At 50.9% G+C, this 26,688-nt stretch overlaps 2 protein-coding genes across 2 annotated transcripts; both read left to right on the forward strand.

The window, feature by feature from the left end:
* The first annotated feature begins 1,125 nt into the window (after positions 1 to 1,125).
* LOC144247723 (uncharacterized) lies at positions 1,126 to 18,769 on the forward strand. The gene is given in 3 exon segments (XM_077789170.1): positions 1,126 to 1,476; positions 1,981 to 3,166; positions 16,476 to 18,769. Coding segments are annotated over 3 exon segments (2,523 nt in total). The 5' UTR covers positions 1,126 to 1,290; the 3' UTR covers positions 17,627 to 18,769.
* A 1,164-nt stretch (positions 18,770 to 19,933) lies between these two features.
* LOC144247717 (uncharacterized) lies at positions 19,934 to 22,905 on the forward strand. The gene is made up of 2 exons (XM_077789162.1): positions 19,934 to 20,320; positions 20,825 to 22,905. The coding sequence occupies exons 1-2, from the start codon at positions 20,138 to 20,140 to the stop codon at positions 22,238 to 22,240; spliced, it is 1,599 nt and encodes a 532-aa protein (XP_077645288.1). The 5' UTR covers positions 19,934 to 20,137; the 3' UTR covers positions 22,241 to 22,905.
* Positions 22,906 to 26,688: the final 3,783 nt, after the last annotated feature.

The following is a 26,688-nucleotide window of genomic DNA, read 5'->3' on the forward strand; positions in this document are numbered from 1 at the left end:
GAATGGGAGTAACAATTCTTTACTAGGAGAAAACTAGACAACAATTTAAAAAGGCAAATGCAATCGGTACAAACAAAACCTGTGAAAAAGTCCAGAACCTGAGAATTCGGGGTGCCAGTAGCAGTCCTGCTGGGACGATTGCTCCCCTTGCAGTTTTTGATGAACTGCAGCTGCAGTGGTGATCTTTAGAAGGGTATAGTTTTCCTCTGAAGATCTGGTGGCAGTGGGGCCGGTCTTCCTCTGCGCCGGGGTTGCCCCCAAGCTCCGCCGCTGTCGCCTCAGCGCGCTCCGGCTGCTTCGCTGCAAGTGCCGCCAAAGAGAGCTGCTTCTCTGGCAATCCCCCAAAGTAAAGAGCTGCTCTGTCCCCAAAAAGGTACCCCCTTATATCCAATAAAAGAGTGCTTGGCTTCCCCCTCTGGGTGGAACATCTCACAATAGGATGGTGTTATGTTACCAGCCCTGCATTGAATCAGTCAATGGCCCACTAACAAACCATTACCTCTTAGGAGCAAAACCGGTTCTTGGAAAAGATAACAAAACCTGCCCAACAGGTTTGCCTTCAACAGATGGCAAATAGAATACAAGCTTATCTTACAAACCAGGACAAGTTCTACCCAGAGTTCATTTCTCATATTTCTACTGAAAAGGTAGAAAGGTCAGAGCTAGGAAGACTTCATTAATTCCTCATTCTGGGACCCCTCCGCATGAAAGGGACACTGAGCCGTTTCAAGGGACAAACTACGCAGGCTTAATAGCTTTTGGAGTAATTAGCATACGAAGCGGGGAATGGGATGCACCAAAATTATGAATATGTATTTGTGTTTTGTGTATTCAATACTTGTATGGATAAAAGGACTCTATAATCGCCTGGAAGGCGGAGTGCGTTTGGGAGCTATCCCGCGCGCTGCTCGGTGTTGAATAAACATACAGTTCCTAACTTTGATCTGTGAGAGAGCTTTTCTCCATCACAGTCGGATAGCGGTACTAGATCAATATCCATATTTTTTCAATAAATAAGCTGAAGGAGGAGAAGGAGGTGGGCTAAGGGAGGAGAAGGAGGCGGAGGAGGAGGCATGGGAGAGGAGGGATGGAAGAGGAGGAGGAGGGGGGATGGCGAGGGGGAGGAGGAGGAGGATGGAAGGGAAGGGATGAAGGAGGACAGGCATGAGGGGACGGGACACAGGAGGAGGAGGAGGAGGAGCGATGGAAGAGGAGGGATGAGGGAGCAGAAGGCGGTGGGCACAGAGAGCAGGAGGAGGGGGAAGGAAGGGCAGGGAGGGAAGGGCAGGGATGCAGGAGGAGCGGGAGGTGGGCTCAGGGAGGAGGAGGAGGAGCAGGGGGGATGGAAGAGGAGGAGCGGCAGGAGGAGGAAGAGGAGGGACAAAGGCGGATGGAGCGGAGCCGAGGGGATGGCGCGGTGGAGCCCTGCCTGAATTCGCAGCCCCCACGTGTGGGATCATCGCCCCCATCCCGCAGGTGAGCGGGGAGGGGCAGCTCGGGCCAGATCTCCTGGGGGCTGCCGGGGCTGGGTTTTTTGGGGCGTGTTTGGAGAAGGAAGAAGTGCGAAGCGGAGCGGAAAAGGCCCCTCGGGGGGACTCCTTGGAGCCCCTGCGGCCCCGAGCGGAGAAGAAGGGCAGAAGGGAGCCCGGGAGCCCGAGCAGCCCCGGCAGCCCCGAATGGGGAGAGCCAAGAGGGGGGAGCTTTTGGGATGGCCGGGACTGCCGGCAGCCTGGGGAGGGCGGGCAGCGAGGAGAAGGGGGACCCCCAATCCCAGCGTGACCCCCGCAGCTGGGACAGGGGGGAGCCCCGAAGAGCCGAGGGGAGGGAGCAGGGACGGGGAGCTCCTGGGAGGCTTTTTCAGGGCTGGATCTCGGTGTGTGGGAGGTTCTTATGGAGCCCAGGTGGCCGGGGACTTCTCGAGATGGACTGGCACAGAGGGAGCTTCCAACTCATGGTGCCCATCCCTTGTTTTCCCCAAAGCAGGAGTTCCCATTCCCAGCCCCTGGGAGTCTGCGAGGAAGAGGAAGAGCCGCTCCTGGTCCTTCCTGCCCCGAGCAGGAGCCGAGGATGGAGAGCAGGGAGGACAAATCCCCGCGGCAGAACCTGGTGGAAGAGGCCGTTTTGAGCGGCTCCACGGCGCAGGAACCCGACGGGGAGGAAAAGCCCCGGAGATCCCGCACGAGGAGGGGCTGCAAAGGCAGATCGCGGGGATCTGAGGGGGAAAGAGCCACCCTGGGCCGGGGAGGCGGCTGGAGACGGAGCCAGAGCTCGGAGCTGGGGGACCCTGAGCAGCTCCGTGATGGGGAGAAGCCCCACAAGTGCTCGGAGTGTGGGAAGGGATTCAGGTGGAGCTCTGCTCTGATGGTGCACCAGAGGATCCACACTGGGGAGAAGCCCTATGAGTGTGGGGAGTGTGGGAAGAGCTTCAGGCAGAGATCCCACCTCTTCTGTCACCAGGTGATTCACAGAGGGGAGAGGCCCTACGCGTGTTCCAGGTGTGGGAAGAGGTTTAAGAGCAGAGGCAATCTCTTCCAGCACTATCCGGTTCACACGGAGAGGCCCTTCTGCTGCCCCGACTGTGGGAAGGGATTCAAGAAGAACTCAGCCCTCATCACCCACCGGCGCATCCACACAGGGGAGAGGCCCTACGAGTGTGGGGAGTGTGGGAAGAGCTTCAGCCGGAGCTCCCAACTCCTCAAGCACCAGAGGACCCACACTGGGGAGAGGCCCTACGAGTGTTCTGAGTGTGGGAAGAGGTTTCAGACCAGAGGCGATCTCTTCCAGCACTATCTGGTTCACACGGAGGAGAGGCCCTTCTGCTGCCCCGACTGCGGGAAGGGATTCAAGAGCAAGTCACAGCTCGTCAAACACCAGAGGATTCACACCGGGGAGAGGCCCTACGAGTGTTCTGAGTGTGGGAAGAGGTTTCAGACCAGCTCCTGTCTCTTCCGGCATTATCTGGTTCACACAGAGGAGAGGCCCTTCTGCTGCCCCGACTGTGGGAAGGGATTCAGGAGCAACTCTTCCCTCATCTCCCACAGGCGCATCCACACTGGGGAGAGGCCCTATGAGTGTCCCCAGTGTGGGAAGAGATTCTCATGGAGCTCTATCTTGAACAAACACAAGGAGAGGCACCGGTAAGGGAAGCCCTGCGAGTGCCCCGCGTGCGAGAAGAGCTAAACTCCATCCCCCACGGGATGAGCCACACTGGGCACAGTCCTGGTGACCCACTTTCCCTGTGACCCATGTTGGGAGCACGCCTGGCTGCTTCTCCTTTTCTGTTGGCCTTCATTTGTTTTCTCTCCTCAACCGCTTTGCGCTCCAAAAGCCAAGAGGGATCACTCGTTCACCTCAGATCTTCTCACATCCCACTGAAAACAAGTGAATTTTAACCCTCAGAGACTCAATCCCACCTCAAATTCCTTGTTCCCATCTCAAAAAAACCTCAATCCCCTGCCAATCTCACTCGATTCCAGAGCTGCCAGGGTGGGATGGGTTTGGGAGAAGATGGGGAGAAGTGGGATCCCAATTTGGAGCGCTGGGATGGGGATTGTGTGGAGCTGGGTGGCTGGGATGTATTTGATAGCAAATAAAACTTTCAGACCTACTGATTTCTTTGCCGTTCATTTCCAGTCCATGGCAGTTCTGTTTTTCTCAGTGCCACCTTCTCAGCTGGTTGTGTTTGTGTCCTCCATTTCCTCCCGCCTCTCTTTCCCTGCTCTGTTTCTCTCTCCGTGTCTCCCTTGACCCAGGGACCTCCAAAAACCCTCCCCAGATTTAATTGCCCCAGGATCCACCAAAGATCCTCCCCTGATTTAATGGACCCCTCCCCTAATTTAATTGCCCCCAATGACCCGCCCCTGATTTTTTAGTGATTTAATTTCCCAATTATTTTTTTAATTCTTAGTTCAGGAGCTGAAGTTATGGAGACCAGCAGTGAAATGTCTCTGTAGGATTTTGCTCCGCTTGGTTTTCAGCCCCTTCTCAAGAGCTTTGCCTTCAAGGGCAAAGGGAACGTCTTTTCCTGGCTGGGAGCTGAAATTCCAGACCTCTGGAATGTGTGCAGGGCCATATGGACTGGCATCAATTAGGGACTGGGATCAAATATGGAATGAGATCCCATGGACTGGGATGAAATAGGGACTGGGATAAATTAGGGACTGGTATGAAATAGGGACTGGGATAAATTAGGGACTGGGATCCTACAGACTGGGATTGTGCAGACTGGGATCAAATATGGACTGGGATCACCTATGGACTGGGATAAAATAGGGATTGGGGCCCTACAGACTGGGATACACTGGACTGGGATTATATGGAACTGGGATCCTATGGACTGGGATAAACTGCACTGGGATTTATGGAACTGGGATCCTATGGACTGGGTTAATCTGGACTGGGATTATATGGATCGGGGATCCTATGGACTGGGATAAACTGGACTGGGATTATATGGAACTGGGATCCTATAGACTGGGATAAACTGGGAGAAACTGGACCGGGATCCTATGGATCTGGGATCCTATGGAGAGGGATGAACTGGACTGGGATTAAATGGAATTGAGATACTATGGAACGGGATAAACTGGACTGGGATTATATGGAACTGGGATCCTATAGACTGGGATAAACTGGACTGGGATTATATTGAACTGGGATCCTATAGACTGGGATAAACTGGGAGAAACTGGACTGGGATCCTATGGATCTGGGATCCTATGGAGAGGGATGAACTGGACTGGGATTTTATGGAATTGAGATACTATGGAACGGGATAAACTGGACTGGGATTATATGGAACTGGGATCCTATGGACTGGGATAAACTGGACTGGGATTATATGGATCGGGGATCCTATAGACTGGGATAAACTGGACTGGGATTATATTGAACTGGGATCCTATAGACTGGGATAAACTGGGAGAAACTGGACTGGGATCCTATGGATCTGGGATCCTATGGAGAGGGATGAACTGGACTGGGATTTTATGGAATTGAGATACTATGGAACGGGATAAACTGGACTGGGATTATATGGAACTGGGATCCTATAGACTGGGATAAACTGGACTGGGATTATATGGATCGGGGATCCTATAGACTGGGATAAACTGGACTGGGATTATATTGAACTGGGATCCTATAGACTGGGATAAATTGGACTGGGATTATATTGAACTGGGATCCTATAGACTGGGATAAACTGGGAGAAACTGGACTGGGATCCTATGGATCTGGGATCCTATGGAGAGGGATGAACTGGACTGGGATTTTATGGAATTGAGATCCTATGGAACGCGATAAACTGGACTAGGATAGCCTGGAATGGAATGGAATTAAATAGGGCCGAGAACCCTATGGAATGGGATTATATGGATCTGGGATTTTATGGACAGGGATTATATGGAATTGGGATTTTACGAACTGGAATAATCTGGGATAAACTGGACTGGGATTATATGGATTGGGGATCCTATGGACTGGAATAATCTGGGATAAACCGGACTGGGATTATATGGATCAGGGATCCTATGGACTGGGGAAAAATTAAGAATGTGATCAAATAGGGACTAGGACAAGGATAAAATAGAATGGGATGAAATAGGGAATGGGATCAAATAAAGATTGGGACTGTATGGACTGGGATGAACTGGACTGGATTTATATGGAACTGGGATGCCATGGACCGGGATAAAAAAGCGACTGGGACCCTGTGGAATGCGATCCTATGGATTGGGATCATACAGCCCGGGATAACCTGGCCTGGGATCCTACAGACTGGGACTGCACAGACCGGGACCACAGGGATCAGGAGCAAACAGACTGGGATAAACAGGAATGAGGTGACATGGACCGGGATCCTACAGACACGGACCGGACAAATCCCAGCACAAACTGGGATGGCATGGAAGAGAGGGGGTGAAGGAGGAGAGTGAGTAGGGCTGGAAACAGGAGAAGGAAATGGGGAAAGGGAGGAGGAGGAGGGGGATGAAGGAGGAGAAGGAGGTAGGGATGGCGAGGAGGAGAAGGATGGAAGGGAAGGGATGAAGGAGGACAGGCAGAAGGGGACGGGACACAGGAGGAGGAGGAGGAGGAGCGATGGAAGAGGAGGGATGAGGGAGCAGAAGGCGGTGGGCACAGAGAGCAGGAGGAGGGGGAAGGAAGGGCAGGGAGGGAAGGGCAGGGATGCAGGAGGAGCGGGAGGTGGGCTCAGGGAGGAGGAGGAGCAGGGGGGATGGAAGAGGAGGAGCGGCAGGAGGAGGAAGAGGAGGGACAAAGGCGGATGGAGCGGAGCCGAGGGGATGGCGCGGTGGAGCCCTGCCTGAATTCGCAGCCCCCACGTGTGGGATCATCGCCCCCATCCCGCAGGTGAGCGGGGAGGGGCAGCTCGGGCCAGATCTCCTGGGGGGTGCCGGGGCTGGGTTTTTTGGGGCGTGTTTGGAGAAGGAAGAAGTGCGAAGCGGAGCGGAAAAGGCCCCTCGGGGGGACTCCTTGGAGCCCCTGCGGCCCCGAGCGGAGAAGAAGGGCAGAAGGGAGCCCGGGAGCCCGAGCAGCCCCGGCAGCCCCGAATGGGGAGAGCCAAGAGGGGGGAGCTTTTGGGATGGCCGGGACTGCCGGCAGCCTGGGGAGGGCGGGCAGCGAGGAGAAGGGGGACCCCCAATCCCAGCGTGACCCCCGCAGCTGGGACAGGGGGGAGCCCCGAAGAGCCGAGGGGAGGGAGCAGGGACGGGGAGTGTTATGAGTGAGCACAAGAGGCCATCCGATCCGATTAACAGAATTTATTTAAATTCATTTAATTGAGTATATGAAAGCAAAGCAGTGCTGCGCGACAGAGGGGAGCCACAGCTCCGCCAAACTGCCGCGCTTCTGGTCCCTTAGTTCGCTCTTTTATCTTCCTCCTTAGTTCACTCGTTTCTTCTGCACAGTCTCATTCTGTTGCTAGGTGGTCGTTTTCTGCCTCCTGGTGGTCGTGGGATGAAGGCTGGTTGTCTTCCTCACAGGTGTCCTTTGATCTGGGGATTCTCACAGTCTCAAGAATACGTGTTATCTTAGAAATGCGTGTTATCAGTTAAGCAATGCAAAGCCTATTGCCTACTACCGCTGTAAAAACTTAGGAATGCGTGTTATCAGCAATTCACAGCCTAGTGCCTACTGCCGCTGTAAAAACAAATTTGCTTAAATTATATCCTTGAAACAAATTAACATCTGCAGCTGCATCGAACAAAAAGGTCACCCTTCTCTTACAATTTCCCCCATTCCCTTTTATCCTTCTTTTTGTTCGTTGAACCGTATTAATTCTTTTCTACTAAGCTCTAGATAGTCTTCGGCCTCTACCCGAGTGAGTGGTTCATATTTTGATCTTACCAGCATCAAATGAGCGGCCTCTAACCTACTCTTTACTATAGCAATAAGCTTATTAAAGATGCAGGGTCCGAAAGTTAGCACTAAGATGAGCAGAATTGCCGGTCCTGCAATGGTAGACAAAAGAGTTGTTAGCCAAGGGGAATGAGTAAACCATGATTCATACCAACTTTGTTGAGCTTCTTGCTCTTTCTTTCCTTGCTCTATTTGTTTGCGTAGCTCAGTCATAGTATCAACTACAATTCCTGTGTGGTCTGCATAAGTGCAACATTCTTCTCGTAAGGCAACGCAGAGCCCCCCTTATTGTAAAAATAATAGATCAAGTCCCCGTCTATTTTGTAACACAACCTCAGAGAGGGATCTGACTGATTTTACTAACCCATCTATGGCCTTTTCGATTCTGCTCAAGTCTTCATCTACGGATACCCGTAAATTTTTCATACCTTGTTATTGATTTACTAGGGAGGCTACCCCCGTTCCCACTCCAGCTCCACCCACACTAAGCAAGACTGCTACCGTTAATACGGTGAGTGGTTCTCTTTTGACTAGATGGTGTTCGGGAGTTATTTGATGCTCTAGTACATACTCCTTTGGGTGATAAGATATGCGAGGGACAATTAACACCTGTACACAATAATCTGAACTTTCATTGAAAAGCCTTATGGATAAGCAAGGGGTGGTTTCGAGTGTATTACATATCCATTTGGTGTTAGGCGCCGGCAGGAGCCATTCTGCCGGTTTATCTTTTCTCTTGATGCTGATTGTCGTCTCACACAAGTGTTGCATTATTGCGGGTACTTTTCCTACACATTTCCCTTTCCCTCTTACTTGTGCTAGGGTTATTCCTGGGGTGCTATCTTTTCCCTGTTTCCACAGACATTCTCTTGGGTTTGTCCCATTAATTCTTTTGGTTTTGGCAAAGGATCCTATCGCCTCATAAAAGGGTGGATTCATCATGTAACAGAGCCAGCAACCCTCTGTCAGGTTTGGGTATGTATAGTTTAAGACGCCGAATGTGGCTTGCATTATTTTCCACAAGGTGGCATGTTCGGGTTTAGGAGCACCTGGCTCATCTATACTAATGTGGTTGGTAATAACCTCTGTCTCCGTGTAGTTGATTGTTTTAGTTTTAATGTCACTTATTACTTTGTTGGGTCCAATTGGTGCTGGGTCATAGGGAATAGGTTCTTTTTTTTTTTTTTTTTTTTAATAAGTATTAGGTTTCCCAAATCGTGTCCCTCTATCCAATGCCTAATTCCCCATGTCTTTCCCAGCAGCCACCCTGGGTCATTTGGATGAGTAACATTGAGGTATACGAAAGTACAGTTCCCGAGTAAATTCTTCCCTGCCCATGGCCATTCTTGTGGCTTTACACATCCAGCTGGTCCATATCCCACCCTTAGGTATTTATCTGACCCTCCCCCCGGGGCCCATGCCGATGCTATTGTCTCACAACCCCAATAACCACAGTAGTAATGCCCGGGGAGGTTACAATATGACCTCCCCAAATTTGAAGCAGGGCACTTGTCAAATTTAACAGCCGCCCACAGCTTGGATTCTTGGTCATGTTACATACTCCAGCTTTAAAGCTTGGCGCCCCGGGGGTCATCACAGTCTGCAGGTTGTAACGAGTATCATGATTTTCCCACCTACTTAATGTCCATTTAAAGGGTTCATGGGTTTCAGTAGCAACACTTTGGAGAGGAAAGCATATCATCACAAACGCAAGAATCTTTAGGGCTGAGTAGTACGCACTGCAGGGGATGCTGCTTATCACGCCCAATTTCACATTCCCACTTTTTCTCATTCCCACTTTTTCTCATTCCATTGTCACCATTCCCGTGCCTATGGTGGTCAGTGTTTCTTCTTAAGATTTGGGAGGGTCCCTCATCCCCACTAGCTACCTCTCTGTCTCGCCTGTCAACTTGGTTGCTACAAGCTACAGGGTAGGCCATCTTCTTGACAGCAGAGATATTCTTCAGGGGCGGGATTATTTCCTCTCTGCCACTTCAACCTCCGGGAGTTCCAATTTTTCTCATTTAATTGTGGGGTGTCATACCTAAGCCCTTTGACCAGTCTGCGACACTTGACCTGGACTATGTCCGTAAGAAATGGACTTGAAAGCTCGTTGGAGTGGTAGCAATGGAATTCAGGGTTTATTCCCTTCACAAAAATTCTCCACCACTCGGGAGATTCCTTAGTCAATTCCCGAGTGGCGACCTTATAATTCAATATTTCAGAGGTCAACTTGCGTTGTTCTAGCCAGCAGCGTTGGCACACACTTTTTGGAGCCCTCCCCTTTCTACAGTGAGCCCACCACAGCCCTTTACAAATTTTACAAGAAAAGCAAGCAAAAGGGTAACAATCACAATCTAACCAGCTACATTTTACTCTAATATCTTCATGCTCGGCATGGCCCTCCCCTTCCCAAGGTCTCTGCTCCTTTTCGAGTCGGATGGGCCGATAATAGGGCTGCTGAGCTAAGTCTTCTAAATGCTTACAGTATCCTGGGGGTTTTGTTTCTCCTATCAGTTGTGTTTGCAATCCCCAGTCATTCCTGACCCAAATGTCTCCGGAACTGGCAGTGTCCATTAAAATTACTTGAGAGTTCTCTTTACTGTTAGCTTCAAATCCCCCGGCTTCCCATCAATCTTCCAGCTCGTCTCTCTGGAAGTTGCATGGAATCGAGTCGGGTCCACTGGCCCCTTTATTCTGCTAGCATGGGTCCATCCCTTTTCTGCCGTACAAACTGCGGAATCAGTGGTGATTAAAACCAGATACGGTCCGTCCCACCTTGGGGTGATTGAATCTTCCTTCCAGCTTTGGATGAGAACCCAGTCGCCGGGTTGTACCTGGTGTAATACAAGATCTAATGGTGGTCTTTGGGCCCACATCCCCTTTTCCCATAACTGTTTCTTGTATTTCATTAAAACAGTTAAATATTTGTTAATACTTTGGTCAGTGATATTAGGATTAGATTGAATTTTCTCCAGGGAGTAGGGCATTCCATACAACATTTCAAATGGGGAAAGCCCAATGTTTGCTCGTGGTTGAGTCCGAATATTTAATAATGCTAGTGACAGACATTTTATCCAAGATAACTTAGTTTCTAGTACCAATTTAGTGAGTTGTTTCTTAATTTCTCCATTCATTCTTTCCACCCTCCCTGAACTCTGGGGGTGCCAGGGAGTATGTTGTTCCCATTTTATGCCCAGGGCTTCTGCCAGCAGCTGTGTTATTTTTGAAGTAAAGTGGGGGCCCTTATCGGAGTCTATTGTTTCTGGGACCCCATACCTGGGTATTATTTCCTCTAGCAGGGCCTTTGTCACCGTTCGGGCTGTCTCTCTAGCGGTGGGGATTGCTTCCACATAATGCGTTAGATGATCTACTATAACTAAAAGATATTTTACCCTCCCCACTTTGGGAAGCTCAGTAAAGTCCACCTGTAAATTTGTAAAAGGCCTCTTTGCCACTGGTCTCCCTCCCAAGGGTGGCTTCCTTAAATTCTTCCTATTTACACGTAAACAGGTTGGACAACCCTTAGTAATACTTTTTGTTAGATCATGGAGACCCACAGTCATGTAATGGGTGGCAAAGTGGTCTACCAGCCCTTGAGCGCCCCAGTGTGTTTTCTGGTGTAATTTATTAAGCATCTGCTGGGCTACGGCCCTAGGCAGAACCTCCCTCCCATCCTTCAACAGCCACTTCCCCGATTCTTCTTTTATCCCCAATTTCGCAAGTTTCTCCCGCTCTTCTACAGTAAATACAAGCTTCTCCTGGGTGGTCAACCCAGGATTCTCTGGGGTATCTGTAGGATCCCTCCCAGCTCTCTCGCTCAAGGTCAGTGCCTCGATAATTGCAGCCTTCTTTGCTTCATGGTCCGCCGCGTTGTTACCCCTACTCCGGTAATCCATTCCCCGCTGAGGCCCTTTTAAATGAACTACAGCTATCTTTGCAGGGCCTCTCAAGGCCTTCAGGAGGGCTACTATTAATCTCTGATGCACCAGGTCCTTTCCTTGTGAATTCACGAGGCCCCTTTCCTCCCATAATTTCCCAAATGTATGTACTACCCCGTACCCATATTTAGAATCTGTATAAATGGTTCCCTCTTTTCCCTTTAATAATTCCAAGGCTCTTAGGATGGCGTATATTTCACAGGCTTGGGCTGACCATGCTTTGTCTAGGGCTCCGGACTCAATTACTTCTAGGTCAGGTCCCCCTATTATGGCATACCCTGATTTTCTTTGGCCCTCTACTACTCTGGATGATCCATCTACAAACAGTTTTTCTCCAGTCTCTAACTCCTCCTCTTCCAAGTCAGGTCTAATTTTAGTTTGCTCTTCTATAGTGATCACACAGTCGTGAGTCAGTGGGTCAGTCTCTGGCTCTCCGAAGAGGAAGGAGGCTGGATTTTGCAATGAGGTGATTTCTAAAGTGAAATTAGGGGTTTCTAATAAAATCCCCTCATACTTTAGGAGCCTGGCATCAGATATCCATTTGTCTGCTTTTTGTTGCATCACACTCCGTATGTTATGTGGAGTTAATACCTTCAGGGTGGCATTAAAGGTGATCTTCCTTGTTTCTTCTACTAACGCTGCACAGCCTGCAATTATTCGTAAGCAGCCCGGCCATCTCCTACTTACAGGGTCTAAAATTTTAGATAGATATGCAATAGGTTTCTTTTTCCCCGCCCAGTCCTGGGTAAGTACTCCATAAGTTACCCCATCTGTGATATTGACAAATGAAAAGAAGGGCCTCTTTAAATCTGGGAGGCTCAGGACTGGAGCATGGACCAGAGTTTCTTTTAATTCTTGGAATTTAGATTTTTCCTCTTCTGTCCACTTAAGGTGCCCATCTTGGGTAAGTTTTTGATACAGAAATCTTGCCTTCCCGCTATAGTTTTCAATTCCCTGCCTATAATACCCTGTAAGTCCTAATATCTGACGAATTTGTCGTTTATTTTGCGGTAAAGGCAGGGATAGGATTGCTTGTACTCTATCTGGATCAATTTTCTTCTCTCCCTTTTTCAAATAATGTCCCAGGTACCTAACTTCTTCTTCCACAAATTGTAGTTTTGCTTTAGAAACTTTCAATCCCTTCAGCCCCAGGAAATTTAATAGTTTGACACTTTCTTTCCGGACTTTGTCTTCTTCTTTACCTGCTATTAACAAATCATCCACATACTAAACTAGCTTTACCTCTGGGTCTGTTTTATAATCTTGCAAAATTTGTTCCAGGGCTTGCCCGAATAAATTGGGAGACTCGGTGAACCCCTGAGGTAACACTGTCCACCTGAGTTGCTGTCGCCTCCCCGTATCAGGGTCCTTCCATTCAAAGGCAAAATAGTCTCGACTGGATTCGTCCAGAGGGCAGGCCCAAAAGGCATCTTTCAGGTCTATGACACTATACCACTCGTTTTCAGGTCCCAATTTACTCAAAAGGGTATAGGGGTTTGCCCCTACTGGGAACCGAGCTACGGTTCGCTTATTAATTTCCCTAAGGTCATGCACCAGCCGATAGGATCCGTCTGCCTTTTTAACTGGGAGTATGGGGGTGTTAAAAGGCGACAGACATGGTTCCAATAATCCTTTATTTAGTAATCTTTCAATTTCGGGTTTCAATCCTTCCCTTCCCTCTAGTGAAATAGGGTACTGTTTTATTCTCACCAGGACCTCAGGGTTTCTGATCTTTACCGTGAATGGAGTCATATTCAATTTGCCCACGGTTCCCGGATTGTACCATACTTCAGGATTTATTTTCTCTTCATCTTCCAATCAGAGAGGGCAGAGCCTGATTTTCAATTCCTTTTCTACCACTTCGATTTGAATTCCCAATTCAACAATTAAATCCCTTCCCAATAAGTTGTAATCTGTTTCAGGGACTAATAAGAAGTCACCCACCCCCATTTTAGTTTCTGATTCTACCATTACATCTTTAATAATTTGTACTTCAAATGGTTCCCCTTTTGTCCCTACTACCATGGCTGTCTGTTTTGACAGGGTACAGCCTTGGGGCAGGAATTGAATGGTAGATCTTTCCGCCCCTGTATCGACCAAGAATTCTATTTCCTGGCCTTGGGGACCCACCTTTAATTTTATCAAGGGCTCCTTTTGATGTCTCCAGGTCCCCATAAAGTAGAGCCCCTGACCCCCCTAGTCGGCCTTGAATTCTTTCTCATCTCTAAGCCGCACCCTGCACTCCCTCTTGAAATGTCCCTTTTTGCCACAGTAATAACAAGTCTTTTCTTCTGTTTCCCCCCCCCTTTCTTTATTACCCGCTTTGTCTCGAGTAAACTTCTTCTGTCCTGTCTCTATGCTCCTACTTTCCCTTACCGCAGCAACCATCATTTTAACTTGCCTCCTCTGACTCTCTTCCTCTCTCCGGATGTACACTTTCTGCGCCTCCCGCAGCAGCTCTGCCAAATCCCTATCCTGCCAATCCTCCATCTTTTGTATCTTCTTCCTAATATCGTCCCAAGACTTAGATACAAAATGCACTTTTAATATTGCCTGCCCCATTGGATCATTCGGTTTTAATCCTGAATATAATTGGAAGTTCTTTTGCAGCCTCTCCAGCCACTCAGTGGGTGTTTCATCTTTCCTCTGTCTGTCATTGAATGCTTTATTGATGTTTTGACCCCTGGGGACTGATTCCCGAATACCGTCAATTATTCTGGTTCGGAAGTCCCGCATATTGGCCCTATGAGCCTGGTCTTGGTTATTCCAAATAGGATTTTGAAGAGGCCACTTAGTGTCAGCTGGGTGTTGAGCATGTGCCGGCTGGGCATCCCAGACCCGCATCCCAGCTGCCCTAATCATGTTCTTTTCTTCAACCGTAAATAGGATATTCAGTATGGACTGCAGTTCTTCCCAAGTGTATATATTGGGGCCCAAAAATTGATCCACTCTTTCTGCCACACCTAAAGGATCCTCTAATAAGTTTCCCATCTCCTTCTTGAAATCTCTCACATCTCCCGAGCTCAAGGGAACAGAAATGAATCCTATTCCTGATTGTGGCCCCCCCATGGGCATTTCCCTCAAGGGAAACAGTTTGCCTTTTGCCCTGCTCCGGGTGACTGGACCAGGCTGCTCGGAATCTGAGTCAGACTCATCATCCGATGAGGGGAGAGGGGGTGCTCGTGGTACAGGAGGAACATAAGGAGGTGGGGCTACTATCAGTTCCTCTGGTCGTCCCTTTCTTTTCCCCTTAGGTTTTTTGGAAAGTTTGAACACAAGCACCTCCGGTCGGCTCACCCAGATCTTGGCATAGTCACTCTCCTCCGGGTTAGGGGGTTGTTTAGTGCTCACCCAGATGTTTAGAGCTTGTCTAACCCATTCCTCTGAGGACCCGAATATGGGCCAAAATGCATTTTTGGAAACTTCCTTCCCTCCCCACACTTCTATACAGTAATGTATCATTTTTGCTTTATCCTTCCCCCTCGTTCCTGGGAAGTGTTCCCAATTGGTCAACCTGAACCCCAGGGGACTGTCCTTAGGAACCGAAGGGAGTTTTACCCCCACTGGGGAGGGGGATTTACTCTTCCCCTGCCCCATTCCTCCGGAGTGCCTTCTAACACACACAGATAATCAAATAATCACAATCACTTCCCCTGGTTCGTGGCCCAGGCCCTCGCGGGCTTTGGGAACCGCACTACTAAGGGTTCGCGTTCACTTGGGGAGTCCAGCTGCCGGCTCCCCTCTCATGCAACTCACACACTCGCCACACTCCGGGATCCCGACCCTGCCCGAACGGAACCCTCATACTTATGCGTCCTGCGCCTTCGTCCGGACTTTGTGCACAAAATTTAAGGGGTATCTTGGGCCCGCTTCCCTTTCTTTGCTTTCCTCTCAAGGCTTTTGGGTTCGTCGGTCGGGATGAGGACAAGACCCCCAGTCTAAGTCCGCTCAAAAGAGCGGAGTGGTGGCGCCTCTCCCAGAGAGGGGTCCTCCAAATCCACGATCCGAGTCACGGCACCAAATTGTTATGAGTGAGCACAAGAGGCCATCCGATCCGATTAACAGAATTTATTTAAATTCATTTAATTGAGTATATGAAAGCAAAGCAGCGCTGCGCGACAGAGGGGAGCCACAGTTCCGCCAAACTGCCGCGCTTGTGGTCCCTTAGTTCGCTCTTTTATCTTCCTCCTTAGTTCACTCGTTTCTTCTGCACAGTCTCATTCTGTTGCTAGGTGGTCGTTTTCTGCCTCCTGATGGTCGTGGGAGGAAGGCTGGTTGTCTTCCTCACAGGTGTCCTTTGATCTGGGGATTCTCACAGTCTCAAGAATACGTGTTATCTTAGAAATGCGTGTTATCAGTTAAGCAATGCAAAGCCTATTGCCTACTACCGCTGTAAAAACTTAGGAATGCGTGTTATCAGCAATTCACAGCCTATTGCCTACTGCCGGTGTAAAAACAAATTTGCTTAAATTATATCCTTGAAACAAATTAACAGCTGCAGCTACATCGAACAAAAAGGTCACCCTTCTCTTACAGAGAAGAAGGGCAGAAGGGAGCCCGGGAGCCCGAGCAGCCCCGGCAGCCCCGAATGGGGAGAGCCAAGAGGGGGGAGCTTTTGGGATGGCCGGGACTGCCGGCAGCCTGGGGAGGGCGGGCAGCGAGGAGAAGGGGGACCCCCAATCCCAGCGTGACCCCCGCAGCTGGGACAGGGGGGAGCCCCGAAGAGCCGAGGGGAGGGAGCAGGGACGGGGAGCTCCTGGGAGGCTTTTTCAGGGCTGGATCTCGGTGTGTGGGAGGTTCTTATGGAGCCCAGGTGGCCGGGGACTTGTCGAGATGGACTGGCACAGAGGGAGCTTCCGACTCATGGTGCCCATCCCTTGTTTTCCCCAAAGCAGGAGTTCCCATTCCCAGCCCCTGGGAGGCTGCGAGGAAGAGGAAGAGCCTCTCCTGGTCCTTCCTGCCCCGAGCAGGAGCCGAGGATGGAGAGCAGGGAGGACAAATCCCCGCGGCAGAACCTGGTGGAAGAGGCCGTTTTGAGCGGCTCCACGGCGCAGGAACCCGACGGGGAGGAAAAGCCCCGGAGATCCCGCACGAGGAGGGGCTGCAAAGGCAGATCGCGGGGATCTGAGGGGGAAAGAGCCACCCTGGGCCGGGGAGGCGGCCAGAGACGGAGCCAGAGCTCGGAGCTGGGGGTCCCTGAGCGGCTCCGTGATGGGGAGAAGCCCCACAAGTGCTCGGAGTGTGGGAAGGGATTCAGGTGCAGCTCTGATCTGATGGTGCACCAGAGGATCCACACTGGAGAGAGGCCCTACGAGTGTGGGGAGTGTGGGAAGAGCTTCAGATGCAGCTCCCACCTGATCAAGCACCAGAGGACCCACACTGGAGACAGGCCCTACGAGTGTGGAGAGTGTGGGAAGGGCTTCAGGAGGAGCTCTGATCTGATGGTGCACCAGAGGATCCACACTGGGGAGAGACCCTACGAGTGTGGGGAGTGTGGGAAGAGCTTCAGTTGCAGCTCCAACCTGATCAAGCACCAGAGGATCCACACTGGAGAGAAGCCCTACGAGTGTGGGGACTGTGGGAAGAGCTTCAGGCAGAGATCCCAACTCTTCTGTCACCAGATGATTCACACAGGGGAGAGGCCCTACGAGTGTTCTGAGTGTGGGAAGAGGTTTAAGACCAGAGCCAATCTCTTCAAGCACTATCTGGTTCACACAGAGGGGAGGCCCTTCTGCTGCCCCGACTGCGGGAAGGGATTCAGGGACAACTCAGAGCTCGTCATGCACAAGCGCATCCACACCGGGGAGAGGCCCTACGAGTGTGGGGAGTGTGGGAAGAGCTTCAGCCGGAGCTCCCAACTCCTCAAGCACCAGAGGACCCACACTGGGGAGAGGCCCTACGAGTGTTCTGAATGTGGGAAGGGCTTCATGATGAGATCACAGTTGATCCGGCACCAGAGGACCCACACCGGGGAGAGGCCCTTCAAGTGTTCTGAGTGTGGGAAGAGCTTCAGCTGCTGCTCCAACCTGATCAAGCACCAGAGGATTCACACCGGGGAGAGACCCTACGAGTGTTCTGAGTGTGGGAAGAGGTTTCAGACCAGCTCCTGTCTCCTGCGGCACTATCTGGTTCACACAGAGGAGAGGCCCTTCACCTGCACTGACTGCGGGAAGGGATTCAAGTACAACTCACAGCTCATCACCCACCGGCGAATCCACACGGGGGAGAGGCTCTACGAGTGTCCCCTGTGTGGGAAGAGATTCTCAGAGAGCTCTAACCTGACCCAACACCAATGGAGGCACCGGTAAGGGAAGCCCTGCGAGTGCCCCGAGTCCGAGAAGAGCCAAACTCCATCCCCCACGGGAGGAGCCACACTGGGCACAGCCCTGGTGACCCACATTCCCTGTGATCCATGCTGGGAATTGTCCTAGGGTGACATTATGATGCTGGTATCCCCAGTCGTGTGTTCTGTTTTTGTTTGATATTATGTTCTGTGCTTTCAGAACTGACTCTGAAAGTGAAGGTTTGTTTTGTCTTGTTATCAGCCAGCTCACCTCCCCTCATGGTGTGTTGTCTAGAAGAGGCTGGTGCTGCCTGGCTGGTTTTTGCTTGCTTTGCTTTGCTTTGCTTGCTTCTGCTTTTGCCTTTGCTTTTGAGTTAGTTTAGCTCAGCAGTCCAATTCTTTCCCTGGACTGTTTTTTTTATCTTTCCCTTTCCTGAATGTCACTCCAAGCTGCTCCGGAGTGGCACCTGGGAAACACCGAGGAGCACCCAGAGCCTGCGCTCTGTGATCTGCAGCAGCCATCCGCAGTGCCCAGAGCAATCCCCAGCGCCCAGACCCGGCGGCCACTCCCAGGAGAGACTTTCTGGATTTGTCATCTCTCCAGAGTGGTGAAAGAGTTCTCTTGTCATCTAGTGGTGTTCATTTCTTTGGTGCTGGGGAGGGTTTTGTTTATTAAACAAACAGGTTCTTTTCCACTTCTCTCCCATAAAATTCACCCCTAACCAGGTGAGTGGGGAGAGGCCGTGGGAATTTCTTTTCCGGGGGTTCCTTCCACAGGTTTTTCTCCCAAATTTGCCCTAAGTTAGGACAGGGACACACCTGGCTCTTTCTCCTTTTATGACGACCTGAATATATTTCTCTTCTCAATATCTCTGTGCTCCAAAGGCCAAGAGGGATCGCTCATTCACTCAGATCCACTCACATCCCACTGAAAACAAGTGAATTTTAACCCTCAGAGACTCAGTCCCACCTCAAGTTGCTTGTTCCCATCTCAAAAAAACCCTCAATCCCACGCCAAATTCACTCGATTCCAGAGCTGCCAAGGTGGGATGGGTTTGGGAGGAGATGGGGAGAAGTGGGATCCCAATTTGGACCGCTGCGATGGGTTTGTGTGGGGCTGGGTGGCTGGGATGTATTTGATAGCAAATAAATCTTTCATATTTACAGATTTCTTTGCCGTTCATTCCCAGTCCGTGGCAGTTCTGTTTGCAGAGCGCCGCCTCACAGAGCGTCCCCTCCCAGTTCCGCCCTTGGCCGGAGCTCGGCCCTTTCCCCTCCCGGTCCCGCCCTTTCCTCGCCCCTTTCCCCTCCCGGTCCCGCCCTTTCCTCGCCCCTTTCCCCTCCCGGTCCCGCCCTTTCCTCGCCCCTTTCCCCTCACGGTTCCTCCCTTCGGGAGCGGGGATTGTGTGGGGCAGTGTGGTGTCAGTCCAAAGCCAGTACAGCCCCATTCCATCCCAGTATGGTTCCAGGATGATCCCGGTACGGTGCCAGTACAGTCCCAGTCGCTCCCAGTAGGATCCCAGTAGGATTCCGGCAGAGCCCAGTCCCTCCCAGCGCTGCCGGGGAGGAGGAGGGGGAGGGATCTGAAATGTAAACTTTAAGGTATTTAGAGGAACTAAGATTATCGTTATAAATAAGCCTTACTAGTGTTATTTAAAATAATAATAATAAATGAGTCGGCCTTGATGAAGTAAGGAGTTAGTAGGTAACTAATAATTGGTTGCTTGACCGTACATTGTTTAATTCTCCGTGTTTATAATGAAGAGTATAGAAACTGTCAAATAGCTTTTAGGAACATAAGACAATTGTGGGCCTCCTCTGCTCTCAAACCAATTGAAGCAAGGAATGTGGAGTTCTACCAAGAGTTCATTTCTCATATTTCTACTGAAAAGGTAGAAAGGTCAGAGCTAGGAAGACTTCATTAATTCTTCATTCTGGGACCCCTCCGCATGAAAGGGACACTGAGCCGTTTCAAGGGACAAACTACGCAGGCTTAATAGCTTTTGGAGTAATTAGCATACGAAGCGGGGAATGGGATGCACCAAAATTATGAATATGTATTTGTGTTTTGTGAATTCAATACTTGTATGGATAAAAGGACTCTGTAATCGCCTGGAAGGCAGAGTGCGTTTGGGAGCTATCCCGCGCGCTGCTCGGTGTTGAATAAACATACAGTTCCTAACTTTAAACTGTGAGAGAGCTTTTCTCCATCACAGTCGGATAGCGGTACTAGATCAATATCCATATTTTTTCAATAAATAAGCTGAAGGAGGAGAAGGAGGTGGGCTTAGGGAGGAGAAGGAGGCGGAGGAGGAGGCGTGGGAGAGGAGGGATGGAAGAGGAGGAGGAGGTGTGGATGGCGAGGGGGAGGAGGAGGAGGATGGAAGGGAAGGGATGAAGGAGGACAGGCAGGAGGGGACGGGACACAGGAGGAGGAGGAGGAGGAGCGATGGAAGAGGAGGGATGAGGGAGCAGAAGGCGGTGGGCACAGAGAGCAGGAGGAGGGGGAAGGAAGGGCAGGGAGGGAAGGGCAGGGATGCAGGAGGAGCGGGAGGTGGGCTCAGGGAGGAGGAGGAGCAGGGGGGATGGAAGAGGAGGAGCGGCAGGAGAAGGAAGAGGAGGGACAAAGGCGGATGGAGCGGAGCCGAGGGGATGGCGCGGTGGAGCCCTGCCTGAATTCGCAGCCCCCACGTGTGGGATCATCGCCCCCATCCCGCAGGTGAGCGGGGAGGGGCAGCTCGGGCCAGATCTCCTGGGGGGTGCCGGGGCTGGGTTTTTTGGGGCGTGTTTGGAGAAGGAAGAAGTGCGAAGCGGAGCGGAAAAGGCCCCTCGGGGGGACTCCTTGGAGCCCCTGCGGCCCCGAGCGGAGAAGAAGGGCAGAAGGGAGCCCGGGAGCCCGAGCAGCCCCGGCAGCCCCGAATGGGGAGAGCCAAGAGGGGGGAGCTTTTGGGATGGCCGGGACTGCCGGCAGCCTGGGGAGGGCGGGCAGCGAGGAGAAGGGGGACCCCCAATCCCAGCGTGACCCCCGCAGCTGGGACAGGGGGGAGCCCCGAAGAGCCGAGGGGAGGGAGCAGGGACGGGGAGCTCCTGGGAGGCTTTTTCAGGGCTGGATCTCGGTGTGTGGGAGGTTCTTATGGAGCCCAGGTGGCCGGGGACTTGTCGAGATGGACTGGCACAGAGGGAGCTTCCGACTCATGGTGCCCATCCCTTGTTTTCCCCAAAGCAGGAGTTCCCATTCCCAGCCCCTGGGAGGCTGCGAGGAAGAGGAAGAGCCTCTCCTGGTCCTTCCTGCCCCGAGCAGGAGCCGAGGATGGAGAGCAGGGAGGACAAATCCCCGCGGCAGAACCTGGTGGAAGAGGCCGTTTTGAGCGGCTCCACGGCGCAGGAACCCGACGGGGAGGAAAAGCCCCGGAGATCCCGCACGAGGAGGGGCTGCAAAGGCAGATCGCGGGGATCTGAGGGGGAAAGAGCCACCCTGGGCCGGGGAGGCGGCCGGAGACGGAGCCAGAGCTCGGAGCTGGGGGACCCTGAGCAGCTCCGTGATGGGGAGAAGCCCCACAAGTGCTCGGAGTGTGGGAAGGGATTCAGGTGCAGCTCTGAGCTGACCAAGCACCAGAGGATCCACACTGGAGAGAAGCCCTACGAGTGTGGGGAGTGTGGGAAGAGCTTCAGGCAGAGATCCCACCTCTTCTGTCACCAGCTGATGCACACAGGGGAGAGGCCCTACGAGTGTGGGGAGTGTGGGAAGAGCTTCAGCCGGAGCTTCATCCTGATCAAGCACCAGAGGATCCACACTGGGGAGAGACCCTACGAGTGTTCTGAGTGTGGGAAGAGGTTTCAGACCAGCTCCTGTCTCCTGCGGCACTATCTGGTTCACACAGAGGAGAGGCCCTTCTGCTGCCCCGTCTGTGGGAAGGGATTCAAGGACAACTCACAGCTCATCACCCACCGGCGCATCCACACGGGGGAGAGGCCCTACGAGTGTGGCGAGTGTGGGAAGAGCTTCAGCCATAGCTCCAGCCTGATCCAGCACCAGAGGATCCACACAGGGGAGAAGCCCTATGAGTGTGGGGAGTGTGGGAAGAGCTTTACCCACAGCTACAGCCTGACCCAGCACCAGAGGACCCACACAGGGGAGAGGCCCTACGAGTGTTCTGAGTGTGGGAAAAGGTTTCAGACCAGAGCCTATCTCTTGAAGCACTATCCGGTTCACAGAGAGGAGAGGCCCTTCTGCTGCCCCGACTGCGGAAAGGGATTCAGGAGCAACTCTACCCTCATCCAGCATCGCCGCATCCACACCGGGGAGAGGCCCTACGAGTGTGGGGAGTGTGGGAAGAGCTTCATCCTGAACTCCCACCTGATCCAGCACCAGAGGATTCACACCGGGGAGAGGCCCTACGAGTGTTCTGAGTGTGGGAAGAGGTTTCAGACCAGCTCCTGTCTCCTCCGGCACTATCACAGTCACACAGAGGAGAGACCCTTCCGCTGCACCGACTGCGGGAAGGGATTCAAGGGCAACTCAGAGCTCGTCAAGCACCAGAGGATCCACACGGGGGAGAGGCCCTACGAGTGTCCCCAGTGTGGGAAGAGATTCTCACAGAGCTCTAACCTGACCCAACACCAACGGAGGCACCAGTAAGGGAAGCCCTTCGAGTGCCCCGAGTGCGAGAAGAGCTAAACTCCATCCCCCACGGGAGGAGCCACACTGGGCACAGCCCTGGTGACCCACATTCCCTGTGATCCATGCTGGGAATTTTCCTAGGGTGACATTATGATGTTGGTATCCCCAGTCGTGTGTTCTGTTTTTGTTTGATATTATGTTCTGTGCTTTCAGAACTGACTCTGAAAGTGCAGGTTTGTCTTGTTATGAGCCAGCTCACCTCCCCTCATGGTGTGTTGTCTAGAAGAGGCTGGTGCTGCCTGGCTGGTTTTTGCTTGCTTTGCTTTGCTTTGCTTGCTTCTGCTTTTGCCTTTGCTTTTGAGTTAGTTTAGCTCAGCAGTCCAATTCTTTCCCTGGACTGTTTTTTTTATCTTTCCCTTTCCTGAATGTCACTCCAAGCTGCTCCGGAGTGGCACCTGGGAAACACCGAGGAGCACCCAGAGCCTGCGCTCTGTGATCTGCAGCAGCCATCCGCAGTGCCCAGAGCAATCCCCAGCGCCCAGACCCGGCGGCCACTCCCAGGAGAGACTTTCTGGATTTGTCATCTCTCCAGAGTGCTGAAAGAGTTCTCTTGTCATCTAGTGGTGTTCATTTCTTTGGTGCTGGGGAGGGTTTTGTTTATTAAACAAACAGGTTCTTTTCCACTTCAATATGAGAAAATTCTTTTCTAACGAGGTGAGTGGAGAGAGGCCGTGGGGATTTGTTTTCGGGGGGTACCTTGCACAGGTTTTTATCCAAAATTTGCCCTAAGTTAGGACAGGGACACACCTGGCTCCTTCTCCTTTTATGATGACCTCAATGTATTTCTCTTCTCAATCTCTCTGTGCTCCAGAAGCCAAGAGGGATCACTCGTTCACCTCAGATCCACTCACATCCCACTGAAAAGAAGTGAATTTTAACCCTCAGAGTCTCAATCCCACGTGCCATGGTTTGACACTGGCACAATGCTAGTGCCTCAATGAAAATGTGATCCTTCTCTTGAATGCTGTGAAGTGGAATTTAGAACAGAGCAAACCTGCTTAAGCTTAATAATAGGAAAAAATCTTTATTAAGCTATTACTACAAAAGAAAAAAAGAAAGTAAAAATGAGAAAAAAAAAACTACACAAAGATTAAATGAAAACTTTTCAAAGCATTCCTCCCCCCACCATTCAACTCTAACAAACTACAGTGAGACACAATCTGGACCTAAATCAGGTTTCTACCTTCTAGATAATCGATACTTAGCCCTTTCGAGGGAGGTAGGAGTCTCTCCTGTGCTACAGACTTCTTAAGAAAACACAGCTCCACATCCTGTGTTTCTATGTCACGCATGGCACTGCCTGGAGAAAAGTTTGCCATGGTGACCCTTCTCCTTTCCATGCACAGTGCTCTCACCACCAATGCATGGATGGACAGACTGCTTTTAGGATTTTTCCTTTTAAGGATGCCCTGCCAGGAGGGGAGAAAGACAACAGTTCAGGTTTTCATTTTTTGGGACCACAGTCCCCCCTATTTTCACATTTCCCCTGGGGCCGAGGGTCTAAGAAGAGAGATCTTTCCTTTAAGGTCAGGAGGCGCTACTAGAAACCTCCTAACGTTTTCTCTGTTTACTCTACTTCCTTACTGTTCTGGTTTGAAAGTAAAACCAGTGAGAGACTCCAAGTCAGAAATACCCAGCGATGTCCTTTTGGGTCTTTGAAATATCCATTTCTGAGATAGTCTATGCCAAGGATGCATGGGGCCTCTGGGCCAGTCACGATGGGGTGTTTCTGCCACCCGTTCCCAGTTAAACTCACTTCAGTCTCTAATACAGGAAGCTGCTGGGATCCTCCTGTTACCCCAGAAATAGAAATGGATTCTTCTCCTACATATCTTGATGGCATCAGGGTACATTGGGCACCGGTGTCAACCAAAGCTGTATATTTTTGTGGTTCAGATGTGCCAGGCCATCGAATCCACACGGTCCAATAGATCCGATTGTCCCTGTCCTCTACCTGGCTAGAGGCAGGGCCCCTCTATTCCTGGTCATGGTACACGTTGCTCTCTTCTGGTAAATAGGTTCTTGAGGTTCCTTCAAGAGGATCAGTTCTATCATTATTCTTATATTGTCTGGAACTCTGTGTTTGAGAGACTGGAGCAGCATTGACTCTTTTTGTGTTAGGTGTTCTTTTTAGTTCACGTACTCGGGCTGCTAAGGAAGAGGTGGGTTTTCCATCCCACTTCCTTATGTCTTCTCCATGCTCCTGAAGAAAAAACCAGAGGTTTCCTCGTGGAGTGTATCCTCTCTCCTTGGCTTGGGAGCGCTGGCTCCTAATGGCAGAGATTCTTCTTGGTTCTGGTGAAATATGGTAGCCTTCTTCCTTAAGTTCCTTTTTTAGTTTCTTATGACTCTCTTCAATCAAGTCCCGGACTTGCTCAGCCAACCTTGTTTCCACGGACGAGACATGGGTACGAAATGGGGCAGTGACCGTATCCTCGTAAATTCTTAATTTATTGGCTAAGACGCCCACCCTGTCCTCGCCTTCTCTCCACTGCAGTGTTGCCAGGTAACGAGAGTACATCTCTGGTCCAAGCCGTGCAAATCTCAACCACATTTGTGATGTGCACTGGACACAGTCTGGACTTTTAGGAAATCTCTCGTCTTCTGCGAAAATTATCTCTAACACAGACAATTCCCTCAGGCATCGGATACCTTGTTCCGTGGTATTCCATTTTCCTTGGAGCACCTGGAGGTCTTCTTTATAAAGGTATCTGTCCCTCACACTTGCGAGCAGTCGCCGCCAGAGGCTGAGAGTTTCTTGGGTTCTCCCAATCCCCTGGTCAATGACCACCTCCTGGGATAGTGATCCCAGTTGCCTGGCCTCACTTGCATCCAGAATGGTGTCATTGGCTGCAGCGTCCCAGATGCGGAGAAGCCAGGTCAGGATGGACTCATTTGTCTGGCGGGTGAATTCTCTCCGCAGGTCACGTAGCTCACCCAGGGATAGAGAGCGAGTGATGATCTCTGGTTCCGTCTCTTCTGCTGGGTGCGAGGGTCCTGCAGTGTCCTCATCAGTCACTATGCGGACTGATTTGCTCCTCGATTTCTTCTTCTGAACGGGGGCAACTACTACTGGGTCAGGCTGCTCTGGTTTGGTGATGGTTTGTGTGGAGATGCTGATGGCGCTTTCGGTTCCTTCCTCCTCTGTGCCGGTCTGTGTAGACATAGACACTTTTGCTTTGTTTTTTGTTTTTTCCTCCATGACAGTCTGAGTAGACACGGACACTGTTGTTTTCCGTTTGGTTCCTTCTTTCTCTATGGCAGCCTGCGTTGACATGGATGCTGTTGTGGTATTCTGTACAGGCACGGACACTGCTGCTTTGCTTCTTGTTTCCTCTTCCTCAAGAAGACGCTGCACCACACTATGTAGTGTTTTGTAGTGTTTTGTAGTGTTTTGTTTCTAAGCATGTTGCAGATTGTGCAGAGAAGACAAAGAAGAACTAACAACAACATTATGCTGTCCTTGGCATCCAGAGGGAACTTAACATTTTCAAAAACTGCTGTGTCGAGCCTGAAAGGTTTGAAAGAATCAATCTTTACCCCTCCCCCCAGGGGCTGGGTGAGGTTGCCGAGGCCCCAGATGTAGCAGCCTAGATTAGGACAAGCAAACAGAATTGAGTACATATTCCAAATCATGTTCATTGCCTCAGAGGTCATAATGCAATAGACATAGTAGACCAATAAAGCAATTCTTATACCATACCCTGGTCTACACATGAGTATTACAATTGCCAAATGATTCCCCACATTCGGGAAAATATAGAGAACTAGGTATAAGACCCAAAAAAGCATGTTAAGCATCATAGTGAATAGGTGCCCTCTACAATACAAGATTGTAAGTCTGACTTCTCTCAGTACTTTCTTGCCCCACATTGGGCGCCAAAAGTATGTTCTGGTTTGAAAGTAAAACCAGTGAGAGACTCCAAGTCAGAAATACAATTTATTGGGAAAAGGGGAAAAGGACAAAAATACATGCAATAATACAAAGGGAAAGGCTACTGACAAAGTCAGAATACAACCTGGCCAGCGTGCTGGTAGCAGTCCAATTGGAAGAGCTGCAGTCGTCTTGGGATGGCAGATGTAGTTGCTGCGTCTTCTCGGAGAACCTGTGAAGAGGCTCTCCTCTGTCTAGAAATCTCCACTTTTATCCAGGTGGGAATGCCTAGCTCCTCCCCTTGGGTAGAGCATCTCACAATGGGTTATTAGGAGTCACAAGGTGTGTCCTTAATCACCTCCTCCTCCTGCACAGTGTTATCTCTGAGTCATGTGGCCAGGAATTGATGGGGCCATTAACAGCAGATAAGGAAAACTGCCTCAAGGCAACTCCTACTCAGATGGTAATTGGAAAACGTTTTTTTTTTAATCTTGGACATGTACTTACTAGCATCTTTTCAAAACACAGTCTC

This window comes from Lonchura striata, chromosome 31 (genome assembly GCF_046129695.1).
Source record: "Lonchura striata isolate bLonStr1 chromosome 31, bLonStr1.mat, whole genome shotgun sequence".
Taxonomy (NCBI): domain Eukaryota; kingdom Metazoa; phylum Chordata; class Aves; order Passeriformes; family Estrildidae; genus Lonchura; species Lonchura striata.

Excerpts from the sequence above, each read along its gene's own strand:
- LOC144247717 (XM_077789162.1), top strand. The coding sequence starts at position 20,138 with ATGCAGGAGGAGCGGGAGGTGGGCTCAGGGAGGAGGAGGAGCAGGGGG. Across the intron at positions 20,321-20,824 it reads TCATCGCCCCCATCCCGCAG|CAGGAGTTCCCATTCCCAGC; the intron begins GTGAGCGGGGAG and ends TTTTCCCCAAAG.